General features: G+C 36.3%; 2 protein-coding genes and 1 long non-coding RNA gene across 3 annotated transcripts; all 3 read right to left on the minus strand.

Moving 5' to 3' along the window:
* Positions 1 to 7,308: 7,308 nt before the first annotated feature.
* LOC103510977 (probable arginine--tRNA ligase, mitochondrial) lies at positions 7,309 to 7,928 on the minus strand. The gene has a single exon (XM_026824881.1). The coding sequence runs from the start codon at positions 7,926 to 7,928 to the stop codon at positions 7,314 to 7,316; it is 615 nt and encodes a 204-aa protein (XP_026680682.1). The 3' UTR covers positions 7,309 to 7,313.
* Positions 7,929 to 7,972: 44 nt separating this feature from the next.
* Positions 7,973 to 11,308, minus strand: LOC113468163. Its single transcript, XR_003392015.1, has 2 exons — positions 11,086 to 11,308; positions 7,973 to 8,127 (listed from the first exon to the last, which is right to left on the minus strand). It is a non-coding gene; the product is annotated as an uncharacterized LOC113468163 (long non-coding RNA).
* A 1,512-nt stretch (positions 11,309 to 12,820) lies between these two features.
* On the minus strand, positions 12,821 to 13,849 carry LOC103510978 (probable arginine--tRNA ligase, cytoplasmic). The gene is made up of 2 exons (XM_008475685.2): positions 13,330 to 13,849; positions 12,821 to 13,045 (listed from the first exon to the last, which is right to left on the minus strand). The coding sequence occupies exons 1-2, from the start codon at positions 13,847 to 13,849 to the stop codon at positions 13,035 to 13,037; spliced, it is 531 nt and encodes a 176-aa protein (XP_008473907.1). The 3' UTR covers positions 12,821 to 13,034.
* Between the last annotated feature and the right edge of the window lie 1,947 nt (positions 13,850 to 15,796).

Here is a 15,796-nt window from a genome sequence, read left to right on the forward strand (position 1 = left end):
CCTGTAGTAATCCCACAATCCAGAACAGCCTAGTTCGCTTGGAGGGTAGTACGTCTGCCTTGTAAGCGATAGGTCACGGGTTTGATTCCCGTCCGGCGCAAACTTTATCCTAAACAGATAAGGTTCGTTCTCGGAACGGCTGGCTTTCTCCTAACTCTTCGACATCGAGACAATCCGTTACAGTTTCCCCTGTCAAACCTCATGAAATATTAACAGTCCAGCTTGTTTAGCTAAAAACGGCCCCTTTTCCAATAATCACGGAGGAAACCTGTCAGAATATCTGATTCATTCTCAATCCTAAGTTCTGCATGCTCACCCTATATATAAATATTACATCTATATAATATCATTTATATAAATATAGTTACTGTCATTCATTATTCTGTTCATTTGGTGTTCCGAAACCGAGTGATTTGAAATCTTAAAAAAAAAAATTCGTACAGTAAAAAAAAAAAAAAAAAAAAAAAAAAAAAACCTTTTTTAAAGAAAAAAAAGGTTGGAAAAATGAGGAAAAAAAAAAAAAAAAAAAAAAAAAATCAAGATCCTCTTTTAACGAAAAATAAGGTTGAGAAAATGAGGCAAAAAAAAAAATAATAAAAAATAAGCTCATAAGATCGGTCTTTAGTTGTCTGAATGTCAGCTGTCAATTCTTGTGACGAGCTATGTACAATTGTACATATTAGGCCGTGGTTATGAACAGGGCTGAGATAGGCCATTCTGAGATGTTCTTGGCAAGTGGAAAATGATGTGGTAACTTAACACAGCCATCATGAGCGTGTAAAGTTGGCGGGAAATTCGAAATTTTGAATTATTTTCCCCCCACTTGGGAAATCTGAATACATTTTTTACTTTTATCTCGAGTTTGCACATTTATATTATACTTTTCAGTTACCTATATTAGATATTAAAAACAAGCAAATTACAAAGCAAAAAATAAAGAAATATAAAATAAATAATAAACATGGCCGCCGGGACAGAGGGCTAGAAAAAATACCCAACACCCCCACGCTATCCTTGCTTAAGTTACCACTCCAATGCAAAACTGTAGAAACAATGTCCTGTTTCAACTCGTCCTATCTCATCTCAACCCGGTACATAACCACAACCTAAAATATGTGTGGACGGAATGTGATATTCCATGGCATCATTTTCAAATCACTCGTTAGACTATCTTCTTCGTATCTGCTATTGGCTTGCACCAGGGCTGAACTATCACAGGATTACTGTGCCCATCACATCCTTGATTGCTTTTTGTGTGAAATAATTTACCTTGAAAAGGAGAACCAAAATGTATATATATTTTACAGAACTTCAAGAATATACAGAACTACAATACAGAATTTCACTATAAAATATATATACATTTTGGTTCTCCTTATCAAATTGATCCACAGAACTTGTATATAAATGACTGCTGAAACCTCAGAATAATAATAAACATAGAAGGAAGGTTTACGACTAAAACGAAAAACACTTTTCAAATCTGTAATTCACTGCTGTTATATATCAGCTGATTTGGTACCAGTGACGGACCATGAATAATTTCCTGGGTAGGATGATTTTAACAGAAATTTTGAAACATTATTTCTTTTTTTTTTTTTTTAAAACGAAACTTTTTTTTCAAATCACTCGTTAGACTATCTTCTTCGTAGATATCTGCTATTGGCTTGCACCAGAGCTGAACTATCACAGGATTACTCCCACTCAAGACCAAACACTGTTCATAGGTTCTGAACAAATGTACCCTTAACATACTTGATTGCTTTTTGTGTGAAATTCTTTACCTTGAAAAGGAGAACCAAAATGTATATATACAGAACTACAATACAGAATTTCTTGAAGTTCTGTAAAATATATATACATTTTGGTTCTCCTTATCAAGTTGATCCACAGAACTTGTATATAATAACTGCTGAAACTCTCCAAGAGAAATACTTTACCTGCAAAATATTAGACCTTTCATTGAACGTGTACTGTAACTAGAGCATACATATTCTGAATGGGGATTGGGCCTTTCCCTTTGGATTTAGAGTCTAGAGAGAGTTCCTGTTTATAACTACCTACTATTGTTCTTGTAGTCGTAGGCACTTTTTATATTTGAGATTATAATGAAACTTGTTTTTTTTTCCCCAATAGTTTTTCTTTCATTAACTTTGAACTAAACTTGAACATCACCCCCATTATGCAGTAGATTTATAATGATTCCAATATTATCTCCTACTCCTACATGATAATATTGATAAAAACTCTTTTACTTGGGCGCAGTCTTCATAAGGAAATACACCAACTTACACTTGAAAGCATTTCCTAACAAGAAAGATGATCCTTATTCATGAAACATAAGTTCTGGTATACTCCCATTTTATACCGTATGGAATAAATTTAATTAAATACCTAATTGTATTTCGAATTCTCTTTTTAGCTTCTACTACTCGTATGTTTTATCAAAACTACTTGTGTATATTTCTCTAAGCCCTGAAATTCGTTTAAAATTGATTTACAACATATCTATCCTTACAATAAAAATATTTCACCCGAAAAGATTTTGACATATTTATAATTAATTCAACGGAAATATGAAGTGAAAGCTTTTCTTTCTAGTAATTTGGCAATATAATGATCGAGCTCAGCCACTTTACCATCAAGTCATCTATCTACTGAGTGTCGAATGGAATTTTGTGTAGTAGAAACCTCAAGGGCTCTAACACTCACATGTAGGATGTCTTCTGACATTAACTTTATACATGAAACTACATTCGCGTTTTTCCTCAATGGTATTGTAATATTTTCTCTCTTTTAGTTCAGAACCTTGTCTCCAAGGACACAGAACTTTTTCTGTTGTCAGTGGATAGATGTCTTGAAGGTTGACATCAGTGGAGCTCTTTTCATAAACCTTTTTCATTATGTGATGATATTTACGTATACGTCTTTTTTTGTTCTCTTCTATTTTTCTTAATCTATCTCACTGTATTTCCAATATTTTTATTCTGTATTTGATCCTTTGTATTTCTCACGATGTATTACGAGGAGCATTGAGTCGGAGTGTCCGAGTGGTAAGGAGTGTGGTCTTAGGCAAACTGCTGAGCGGGTGGGATGGGGTTCGAATCCCACTGCGATCATTTTTTTGTACATAATTTTATCATTTAAAAATATTTTATGGATAGCCATAACCATGTTACTTCTATTTTTTCTTAATCTATCTCACTGTATTTCCAATATTTTTATTCTGTATTTGATCCTTTGTATTTCTCACGATGTATTACGAGGAGCATTTACTTACATCTTTGTTTTAAAGAAACTGCGACAGCCGTTTCGAACCTTATCTTTTTAGGAATCGAACCCGCAACCTAGCGAACGAGGCTGACAGTATTGTTTTGAAATCTGGTGGAACAGAAATACCTGTTGGGCAATTTTAGATGGATTAAACGTTTAGTACAAGGTAAAACCTTAACAGTAGGTACATACCATCTCCAGAATGAACTTTATGTTTGAGATAAATGCTCCTGTGTATTATATTAAGGATCTTGTGTATAAAATATTTCTTGTATTATTTCATTTTCTGCATCAAACACTACTTCATAATATTCTTTTCAATAATATGATTATATTTATTATCAAATCAAAAGCCTGGTACGCGAAGCTACGATTTTTTCGTATCATCATAATATTGTATGAAATTTTACTAAGCTGTACAATATTTCTGTACCTATTATGTGTACCGTGCCAATATTGTTTGGTCGGATCCTACAAAAAACCGTAGCATCTTTTACACCAAAGTTTGGAGGCTAAAAGAGAATGAAATTGCCTGCTTAAATATTATAGGAAAATGACGTAATGATCCAGATTCCTTTGCATTAGTAAACAACAACAACAACAAAAACATGTTCTAAACTTTTGACTGAATATATCAAAATGTAGGCATTCTGTCAGGGAATAGGCAAAATTTTCGGCAAGAGTAAAAAAATGGAATACTATCACTCGTACTTTACTATACAGACTTTGTTTTTACCTTTAACCTAAACTCCTGGTATTGTGTTGAGGAAAAGAATGGAGAACTAATGGGTTTCATTGAAAATCCTTGTGTGATGGTTTTGTCAGAAAACCCACAAAAAAAGAAGAGAAAATCATTTCTGGAAAATTTTGGTTTTGCACTTTTGTTCGATTCAAATTCTGCAAGAACAGTGTATTATGTATTTCACCTTCATTTTTAGCATCCATTAGTTGAATGGACGTTATGATATTTGAAATATAAGGTAGCTTTGTGTTCTGTTCTTTTCTCCAACCCGAGCCTCTTGTATTCTGATTATAATGCTGTTCCTATTATATTTCTCCCTTCCCTTCACTCTAGGGGAGCTATTGCAGAACTTTGGCAACTTAAATACCTGTAGTAATCCCACAATACAGAACAGCCTAGTTCGGAACTTTGGTAACTTAAATACCTGTAGTATTCCCACAATCCAGAACAGCCTAGTTCGCTTGGAGGGTAGTGCGCCTGCCTTGTAAGCGATAGGTCACGGGTTTGATTCCCGTCCGGCGCAAACTTTATCCTAAACAGATAAGGTTCGTTCTCGGAACGGCTGGTTTTTGCTCCTGCAAAATTTCGAGGAATATTAATTTTGTGTTGGAAAAAAATGATTTTTAAAAAAATTTAAATTTCAAAATAGAATGAAATTGCCTGCTTCAATATTCTAGGGAAAGGACCTAATGATCCAGATTCCTTTGCATTAGTAAACAACAACAACAAAAACATATTCTAAACTTTTGACTGAGTATATTAAAATGTAGGCATTCTGTCAGGGAATAGGCAAAATTCTCGACAGGAGTAAAAAAATGGAATACTATCACTCGTACTTTACTATACAGACTTTGTTTTTACCTTTAACCTTAACTCCTGGTATTGTGTTGAGGAAAAGAATGGAGAACTAATGGGTTTCATTGAAAATCCTTGTGTGGTGGTTTTGTCAGAAAATCCACAAAAAAAGAGAAAATCATTTCTGGAAAATTTTGGTTTTGTACTTTTGTTTGATTCAAATTCTGCAAGAACAGTGTATTATGTATTTCACCTTCATTTTTAGCATCCATTAGTTGAATGGACATTATGATATTTGAAATATAAGGTAGCTTTGTGTTCTGTTCTTTTCTCCAACCCGAGCCTCTTGTATTCTGATTATAATGATTCTTATGCTGTTCCTATTATATTTCTCCCTTCCCTTCACTCTAGGGGAGCTATTGCAGAACTTTGGCAACTTAAATATGTCCCTGTAGTAATCCCACAATCCAGAACAGCCTAGTTCGGAACTTTGGTAACTTAAATACCTGTAGTAATCCCACAATCCAGAACAGCCTAGTTCGCTTGGAGGGTAGTACGTCTGCCTTGTAAGCGATAGGTCACGGGTTTGATTCCCGTCCGGCGCAAACTTTATCCTAAACAGATAAGGTTCGTTCTCGGAACGGCTGGCTTTCTCCTAACTCTTCGACATCGAGACAATCCGTTACAGTTTCCCCTGTCAAACCTCATGCAATATTAACAGCCCAGCCTGTTTGGCTAAAAACGGCCCATTTTCCAATAATCACGGAGGAAACCTGTCAGAATATCTGATTCATTCTCAATCCGAAGTTCTGCATGCCCACCCTATATATAAATATTACATCTATATAATATCATTTATATAAATATTGTTACTGTCATTCATTATTCTGTTCATTTGGTGTTCCGAAACCGAGTGATTTGAAATCTTAAAAAAAAAAAATCAAGATCCTCTTTTAACGAAAAAGAAGGTAGAGAAAATGAGGCAAAAAAAATAATAATAACAAACTAAAAAAATCAGCTCATAAGATCGGTCTTTAGTTGTCTGAATGTCAGCTGTCAATTCTTGTGACGAGCTATGTACCTACATATTAAGGTCGTGGTTCTTGGCGTGTGGAAAATGATGTAACTTAACACAGCTATCATGAGCGTGTAAAGTTGGCGGGAAATTCGAAATTTTGATTTATTTTTCTCCCACTTGGGAAATCTGAATTCATTTTTTACTCTTATCTCGAGTTTGCACATTTATTAGATATTAAAAACAAGCAAATTACAAAGCAATAAATATAAAATAAATAATAAACATGGCCGCCGGGACAGAGGCTTTTTTCGCAACCTCTCTCAACTTCCTTCTTTTTGTGCGCTCTTTTTTTTTGCTCGCGTTCATTCTCAGAGTTCCCTATTATATATATATATATCTAAGGCGGATTTTGCACACCTTGCCATTTCTCTCCCTCTCACTAAGATGTTGTTCCTTAAGAATCGTATTTATAATAGTCCATGTCCTGTTGAGGAGGGTCTTTCATGTTGACCATCTTGTGTTGTGGACAGAGTTGTCTTACTAATCTTACTATGCCGTGAACAGAGGGTATTTTACTATGAATTATGAATATAACTGTGAATCTGCAATTTGCTAAGTCCCAGGTTTACAGTCTTGTGTTGACTCTTATCTTATGTTCTACTTTCTGGGCGTTTTCCATGCACTCGGGCTTGAGCAGAAGTTCATAAACGCCTCTCTGGAAGGCTCTGCTTGTTAGTGGAAAAAATAAGGGATTTATAAATGGCGCCATTGCGAATCTCAATTCCCTCCTGAGGTGATATGATTGCGTACTGATTACAATATGAATGTTGAATACCTACCTACTAATAGAGTTTCTTACAATAATATGAGTACTGATTGAGGGAATTGGATTATGTCTTTGCGTGATGGGTTAAGGATGTTTGGATCTGTATGCAAAATGTTGTGTTGGGCCTTGATCTTTGTACAGTGGAGATCTAATGGCTCCATTATTTTATGATTAACATAAATATGATTATGATTAACCGTACAACTAGAACTATGTTAATCATAGTGCACTGCATAATGGTAATATAAGGGTGGAGTACTGGCAGTCCAAGCCGCGCTTGGTAGAGCACTTCATCAAATCTTGCAATGTCTAGGATTAATTGTTGAGCAACAGGTTCTGCTAAGAGCTTGGGATCACAATGATCTGGTGGTTGAATAGCATTACATTCCTGTGCTAGACTAACTAGTCTACACTAAAGTGAATTCCTAATCTTTCATATGTACCTCTTAGCTCATTCAATGTCACTTGTTGGAAGTCTAGCCAGTCCTTTGTATGGAGTGTGTTCTTACCACACTCAAGTTGCTGGAAGATATTACTTGCTTGTTCCTGAACATCAGGATTGATCTTGGCAAGGTCATTTGCTTTGACATAAGCTTTATACAGGACATCCAAGGGACTTTGCTCAAGGTCTGTGTGTTTTATATTTAACTCATTCAATCCTACGCTTGTTCCTGAACATCAGGATTGATCTTGGCAAGTTCATTTGCTTTGACATAAGCTTTATACAGGACATCCAAGGGACTTTGCTCAAGGTCTGTGTGTTTTATATTTAACTCTTTCAATCCTATCTGAAGCAAACCAAACTGAGTCCCCCAGTCTCCCAAATAATTCAAACAAACCACATTATTGGCAAAGTAATTACTCAGATTTGCTACAAAGTTTCCAAGTACAGTACCTCGGAAATGTCCTACATGGAAAGGTTTGGCAATGTTGGGGGAGCTGAATTCTACGACCACTTTATCAGTACAGTTCAGCTGTGTCTTATAAACATGTTTATCACCCGTTGATGTAAGAACTTGGGTTATGAACTCAGTTTTATCAACTGGTAGGATGACATTATCATCATCAATGTGGAATTGTGTTCCTCCCCTGATGTTTATGTTCTCGGAACCATCAATAATCTTACATGGTAGTGAATAGTGAATGTTTTCACCATTATGTTGAGAGGAGAGACGAAGGTTTTTGACAATCCTATCTACTGTACTGGGACCAACATTAATTTTCAGAGCTTGGGATAACTTCTTTGCCAATGAGAGTTTGACACAAAAGCTCATGGTATAAACCATCAATAATCTTACATGGTAGTGAATAGTGAATGTTTTCACCATTATGTTGAGAGGAAAGACGAAGATTTTTGACAATTCTATCTACTGTACTGGGACCAACATTAATTTTCAGAGCTTGGGATAACTTCTTTGCCAATGAGAGTTTGACACAAAAGCTCATGGTATTCCCAAGAATCTGTTACTGGCACTGAAAGTAGAGAAAAAAAAATAACATAAAGTAGGTATATAACTTATTATCACACCTAACCAGGGGCAATTGTACCTGAAAGATCACCAAATGATGGACTATCTAGAACAGTAGGCTATTTAAGGTGCTTTCAGCCAGGACCGTATTTAGGGGCACAAAGAGGCCTGGCCTCCTCCTCCCCCCCTTAAGCCTCATTTTCTCTTTTACTGTAGGCTGTAGGCCAGACTCCGAAAATTTGGAGCAATTTATCCCAGAATTAAGGAGCGCGGTAGCGCTCCGCCCCGCCAAGTCAAGAAAGTTTGACCGCGCTACTAGAGATATTATACGCGACAGGGAAAGCTGTAAACAAAATATCTCGAGAACGGTAAGCGCTAGCGACTTGAAATTTGGTATGTAGCTGTCAAATGTGACAAGGATGCGACACGAAACTTTTGGTTAAGATCGGTGCATTGGTTGGCGGCATTTTACAGAAGAAAACGGATTGCGTGTGTGTGTTCGGGCATGAAAGTAGACCACGTTGAAAAAAAAAATCATCAAATTCGGTTAAGTTTAGCCGGAGATATTTGACTTTAAAAAACGTCAAATTTTTCATCATTTTCTGCTGCTGCTCCAAATGTGACAAGGATGCAACAGAAAACGTTTAGTTACGGATTTTTGGACGGATTTCGACCGTTTTTTGGCGGTTTTCAGCTATACCGACTAAACGGTTAGAGATATCGTAAAAGTTAGGGTAAAATAATACTCAAATAAGCATCATTCAATAGGATAAGGAAAGTCGTGTGATGTTCACACAGATTTTTTTCATAAAGCTAAATCAAAATTTTGAAGGTGTACCTTCAAAATCAAGCCCCCCCAAACATTTAGGCAAGAACCGCCTATGAATTTCGTTAGCAGATATAACGAATGTGTCGAGGTAAAGTAGGATGTCCCATAAAAACTTCTCGCACGAGTAGGTATATCACTCACGTCTGTGGCCGAGTGGTCAGGAGCAGACTCTCAACCCGGAGGTGCTGGGTTCGAATTCCGGCCAGGGCGGAAATTTTCAAATCAGACAATTTTCCGTTTTTGGATAGGCAATAGAATATTCACATCCGAATGACCAAATGTTTTCGATGTCTCTTACCGTTTATACGAAATAAGGGTTAAGCAACTAGGTCCACAGTCTCTTCCAATCACATCAGGGACGTAGTTTTATTGGCAACCATTGAACTACATCCAAACATAGAAAGATTGGTACAAGATTGGTTATGTGTGTTTAATTAAATGAGTTTAATTGATTAAATGTTTTTAAATTTGGGTTTTCTGTTAAAGAAGTTAGGACTTTTAACAGAAAACATTGTTTCATACTAATATTATTGTTATGAGTATTATTGTTAAGAGCTTTGTACAAGCAAGCACACAGTCAAACGTATCATGTGGCCCGCGGCCTGATCTGGTATCCAAAATTTGGCCCGCCTTCAAAAAAGGTTGAGCGCCCTTGGTACGTTACAAAACCTAGGGTAGGGCTCTACATTAACGTTACAAAACCTAGGGTAGGGCCCTAGATCAAGCTACGGCTAACCTAACGTTTGACACAAGAACAAGAGCTTCAAAGTTCAGCACGGTACCATAGCTGCTCGTGAACTGTCCTTCGACCTTGATATGTAAAAAGACCCAAACCTTCCTTCTATGTTTATTATTATTATTATTATTCTGAGGCTGAAACCCTCCAAGAGAAATACTTTACCTGCAAAATATTAGACCTTTCATTGAACGTGGACTGTAACTAGAGCATACATATTCTGAATGGGGATTGGGCCTTTTCCTTTGGATTTAGAGTCTAGGGAGAGTTCTTGTTTATAACTACCTATTGTTCTTGTAGTCGTAGGCACCTTTTATATTTGAGATTATAATGAAACTTGTTTTTTTCCCAATAATTTTTCTTTCATTAACTTTGAACTAAACTTGAACAACACCCCCATTATGCAGTGGGTTTATAATGATTCCAATATTATCTCCTACTCCTACATGATGATATTGATAAAAACTGTCTTACTTGGGCGCAGTCTTCATAAGGAAATACATTAATTTACACTTGAAAGCATTTCCTAACAAGAAAGATGATCCTTATTCATGAAACATAAGTTCTGGTATACCTACTCCCATTTTATGCCGTATGGAATAAATTTAATTAAATACCTAATTGTATTTCGAATTCTCTTTTTTGCTTCTACTACTCGTATGTATTATCAAACTACTTGTGTATATTTCTCTAAGCCCTGAAATTCGTTTAAAATTGATTTACAACATATCTATCCTTACAGTAAAAATATTTCACCCGAAAAGATTTTGACATATTTATAATTAATTCAACGGAAATATGAAGTGAAAGCTTTTCTTTCTAGCAATTTGGCAATATAATGATTGAGCTCAGCCACTTTACCATCAAATCATCTATCTACTGAGTGTCGAATGGATTTTTGTGTTGTAGAAACCTCAAGGGCTCTCACGCTCACATGTAGGATGTCTTCTGACATTAACTTTATACATGAAACAACATTCGCGTTTTTCCTCAATGGTACCGTAATATTTTCTGTCTCTAAAGTTCAGAACCTTGTCTCCAAGGACACAGAACTTTTTCTGTTGTCAGTGGATAGATGTCTTGAAGGTTGACATCAGTGGAGCTCTTTTTCAATAATCTGTTACTGGCACTGAAAGTAGAGAAAAAAAAATAACATAAAGTAGGTATATAACTTATTATCACACATAACCAGGGCCCATTGTACCTGAAAGATCACCAAATGATGGACTATCTAGAACAGTAGGTTATTTGAGGTGCTTTCAGCCAGGACTGTATTTGGGGGGGCGATGGGGCCCGGCCTCCTCCCCCCCCCTTAAGCCTCATTTTCTCTTTTACTGTAGGCCAGACTCCAAAAATTTGGAACAATTTATCCCAGAATAGAAATTATAAATACTTACGAATCATTTGATAGACATGAGTGCTTGTGAGATAATCCTTTTTCAAGAGATTTGATAAAGGGAACTGTAACAATCCTTATTTGTTTGGACTTTCCTTGCGTTGAATTCCTTGTTTAATCCTTCTTCTTGTTCCTTCTTCAAGTTCTTTCTCCCAATTTCCAGATTTCCACTTTCCCCCTTCAACTTGTCAGATTTAAAAAAAAATAATAATAATAATAAAAATGGGGTTGGAGGATTCAAAAAATTGGCGCCGTATTTTATCAGTTTTTCAACGCACCCAAGCGATTTTTTTTTCCCAACTAATAAAGCCCCTTACATACGACGCACGATTCCACATGTACTATATACCGTGTTGCCAGATTGGTCATATGAAATTACCGTACATTTTCATAGTCGTACTCGTACCTCCTCTAGATACCGTTTCCATGGAAAATGTTTTATTTTACGCTCGAATTTCGCCGGCCTGTTTTAACTAACCTCTTAGTAAATAGTTACATACATAGCACATGATGTTTTACAAATGCCAACAAACAGACCAGACGGATACTGCGGATACATAGACAATGGGGTTAAGAAACTTTGCGCGTGGTTGGTATCTGGATGGGTGACCACCTGGGGAATCGCGCGGGGGGGATGGGAGCGATTTGATAGGCTGAACTGTAACAATGGAGGTCTTATCGTCCCGAAATCGAAAAGAGAAAAAAAGAAGACAGGATAGAAGATGGCCACAAGCGTTTCGCGAAAGAACTTTATCCGTTCAAGATAAAGTCCGCCCTGTGCGAGAATCGAACCCGCGAACTAGCGCTTCTACTAAATCACACCCTGGTCTACAATCTTATTGTTTGTTACCCTCATGAGAATACTTGGAGACTGTCCGGGCATGGTTTCGAGCATTCTCATTACTCAAAGATTAACATACACGCTAACATTGTACACCAGAGACTATTACCTACATACCTCAGTAGAGGTCACTTGATAGCTTGATACGTATTATTGAGAGGCAGGATAGAGGTCCATATCAAAAGATTCAAAAGGAAGGGTAGGTACCTCTTAGGTATTAGCTTTTATCAGATTAGAGGGGGCTATATCATTGTAAAGTAATATATGACATGGACATTAAAAGGAAATTCTCTAATCTCTATAGTAAGTACCTATATACCTATAATACAGTCCCTAGACTTACCCGTGTTACGATATAGCAGAAATATCTAGGTAGGTAGGTATAAGTTAAATTTTGCTTTGATGTTCTCTTCCTCTAGCCAATAAATGGATGAGAGACATAATTATATTGTTATTAAGAAACATTAAAAGAAATAAAGGAAGAACGGGCTCTAGTCTTGATTTTAAATCATTACATGAAAGTATGTAAGTACATGTATTATGTACTAAAATTAAAGTAATGTTGATTTTTTTTTTCTTTTGTAAAATAATTTTGTGTCTTTCTTTTTATTAAGGTAATTAAAAAATTAGAGAAGAAAAAACAAAAAATAGAAAAATTTTGAAATTTAATTTGATTATAATTTCATTTTATTATTTTTTGTTTAAAAATTGTTATATTTTTTATCTTCAATGTAATTTATTATTTCTTTGTTCTTGAGTTTTGATTTCTTTTCTTTTCCTTCTCTTAATTACTAATTAAATATTATGAGTAAAATTAGAAATTATTGAACATACTTGTGTTTTTATTTTCATTATTAGTATATCTCTATCAGGAAGGAAATAAGTAGGCAGTGAGTAGGTATCACAATATACAAAAAATATGTTGTATATTTTCTGCTCAACACTTTTGTTCAAACGTGTCACTAGTAAGCAAGACGTGACTACCACTAGTTCATTTTAACAAATGACATGGATAACCCAAGGAGGGGGTAGGTCACCGGGAAAGAGTGTGATTAGGTAACTCAAAACTGAGCTGTTTGGCAGTATGTATTTGTACAAAGCAGATAAATTCACATTTTATCTAAAGGCTTCAACCCCAGTACACACATCCCCTGGTTAAGTACGAGTCTAGCTTTATTAACGTTGTATATTTTCTGCTTAACACTTTTGTTCAAACGTGTCACTAGTAAGCAAGACGTGACTGAGTTTTAGAGATCAAAGGTCACAACCACTAGTTCATTTTAACAAATGACATGGATAACCCAAGGAGGAGGTAGGTCACCGGGAAAGAGTGTGATTAGGTAACTCAAAACTGAGCTGTTTGGCAGTATGTATTCGTACAAAGCAGATAAATTCACATTTTATCTAAAGGCTTCAACCCCAGTACACACATCCCCTGGTTAAGTACGAGTCTAGCTTTATTAAATAACAATAGCCTATGTTGTGATACATGATACTCTGTTCCTTTCACTTGAAGTTGCTTCAGTGCCTTGTTTATACTATTGGTCAAGTTGAATAAATATCGCACTACTATTGAAGAATCATAACTCTCATGAGCTTGGTAGAGCACTTCATCAAATCTTGCAATGTCTAGGATTAATTGTAGAGCAACAGGTTCTGCTAAGAGCTTGGGATCACAATGATCTGGTGGTTGAATAGCATTACATTCCTGTGCTAGACTAACTAGCCTACAGTGTGAATATTGTAGCTTAACACCACCATCCCCCGACATATGTAGACACTCATCCCAGTTGAAGTTATAACTCTTGAGTCTCCTAATCTTCAAGTTATACACGATGAGTGCTGACATACCCAGTGTATCACTAACACCGGTGTCATCCAGTGACACACGAGTCGTCTTACTCTCCTTCTGTTTCACATACATCTACAGTGTGAATATTGTAGCTTAACACCACCATCCCCAGACATATGTAGACACTCATCCCAATTGAAGTTATAACTCTTGAGTCTCCTAATCTTCAAGTTATACACAATGAGTGCTGACATACCCAGTGTATCACTAACACCGGTGTCATCCAGTGACACACGAGTCGTCTTACTCTCCTTCTGTTTCACATACAGGGACTGAAATTTAATAAAATTTATGAAGTGACTATGCAACATATTAAATTTGAAAGTCGGACAGATTCCACATAATAGTAATTCGGTAAAATTGTAGAAGTCGGACGAAAAAAGTTCCAAGGAGACCAAAACCAAGGACCTAGGGTAGGGTCCTACATTAAGGTTCCAAAACCTAGGGTAGGGCCCTAGATCAAGCTACGGCTAACCTAACGTTTGACACAAGAACAAGAGCTTCAAAGTTCAGCACGGTACCAGTATAGTTAGTATTAGGCCAGTGTCCTATATTGAGGACAGCTTCCCTAAGGTGTGAACGAAAAATTCAAAGGAAAGGAAAAGATAAAGAGAGAGGGAGAGAGAAAGAGAGAGAGAGAGAGAGAGAGAGAGAGAGAGAGAGAGAGAGAGAGAGAGAGAGAGAGAAAACGGTCGGGAATAAAGGTGCTGGAAGTATTTGAGAAATTCACAGGGCTGGTCAGAACTCCATTACTCAAAGCATTTGCATAAATTCCTCAAGCTTCTTAATGAAGAATATCAATGTGGGGTCACTGGGCTATCTTACAATGGCTTTAACTCAAAGAATAGTTCTTCTGTTATCTTCTAAAAAAACAAAAAAACAAAAAAAAAAAACGTATCATCGGTTCTCAGCCGGTATTACGCATACCACCAGTCAACCAGTGGTAACTAGCTCTGAGGAATTAGTAGTCTGGTATTTCAAAGTTCAAAGGACCTCAAATATTAATTTCAGTGTTACTAAAGTTGAACATTGAAAAGTTTGAGATCCATTGCTCTGGATATTCTACTTTGAATGTGAGAATCGTGGTAGAAATACCAGCCTAGCGTGTGGGGTGGGCATATATAAAAATTGGGAAGAAGTAATACCTCAGCATATGAGGAGAAGTAATGAAAACAACATAGATAAAACATGTTCACATTAGTGGGAGACGTGCGTTGAAGAAAATAATAAGAGAAACTACTTGTTAAATCAATCTCTGGAGAAAGGAGAAATGAAGAAATGCTTCCCCATTAATTTATTACACGTCAAGCTCGCTTTCGACACATACGGTAAATATTGGAAGATATGTACCTAGACAGTAGTCTGGTATTTCAAAGGACCTCAAATATTAATTTCAGGTGGTACTAAAGTTAAACATTGAAAACTTTGAGAGTCATTGCTTTGGATATTCTACTTTGAATGTGAGAATCGTGGTAGAAATACCAGCCTAGCGTGTGGGGTGGGCATATGAAAATTGGTAAATTGGGAAGAAGTAATACCTCAGCATATCAGGAGAAGAGAAGTAATGAAAACAACATAGATAAAACATGTTCACATTAGTGGGAGACGTGCGTTGAAGAAGAAAATAATAAGAGAAACTACTTGTTAAATCAATCTCTGGAGAAAGGAGAAATGAAGAAATGCTTCCCCATTTAATTTATTACACGTCAAGCTCGCTTTCGACACATACGGTAAATATTGGAAGATAGAAATAAAGTGCATGGAACATGGGAGATGTTATCGATTGGGGAACAAAAACACGACCACATGATATGGAGAAACATTGGATGGTGCTGCTACTCGTGGCGAAATCTGACATTAGTATCTCTTGGAGAGAAATTTGACGCCGGTGCAGTCAAGATGAGTTGTTCTTCCCATCCTATTCCTTTTATTCCCTAGGTTTATTCCAGGTTTTTATGTTATTCACGATAGTATGGGTATTGGATATATCATTTTGTGAATCCCGGAATTTTTTTTCAA

The sequence above is a fragment of the Diaphorina citri genome, unplaced genomic scaffold (assembly GCF_000475195.1).
Source record: "Diaphorina citri unplaced genomic scaffold, Diaci psyllid genome assembly version 1.1 scaffold661, whole genome shotgun sequence".
NCBI lineage: Eukaryota > Metazoa > Arthropoda > Insecta > Hemiptera > Psyllidae > Diaphorina > Diaphorina citri.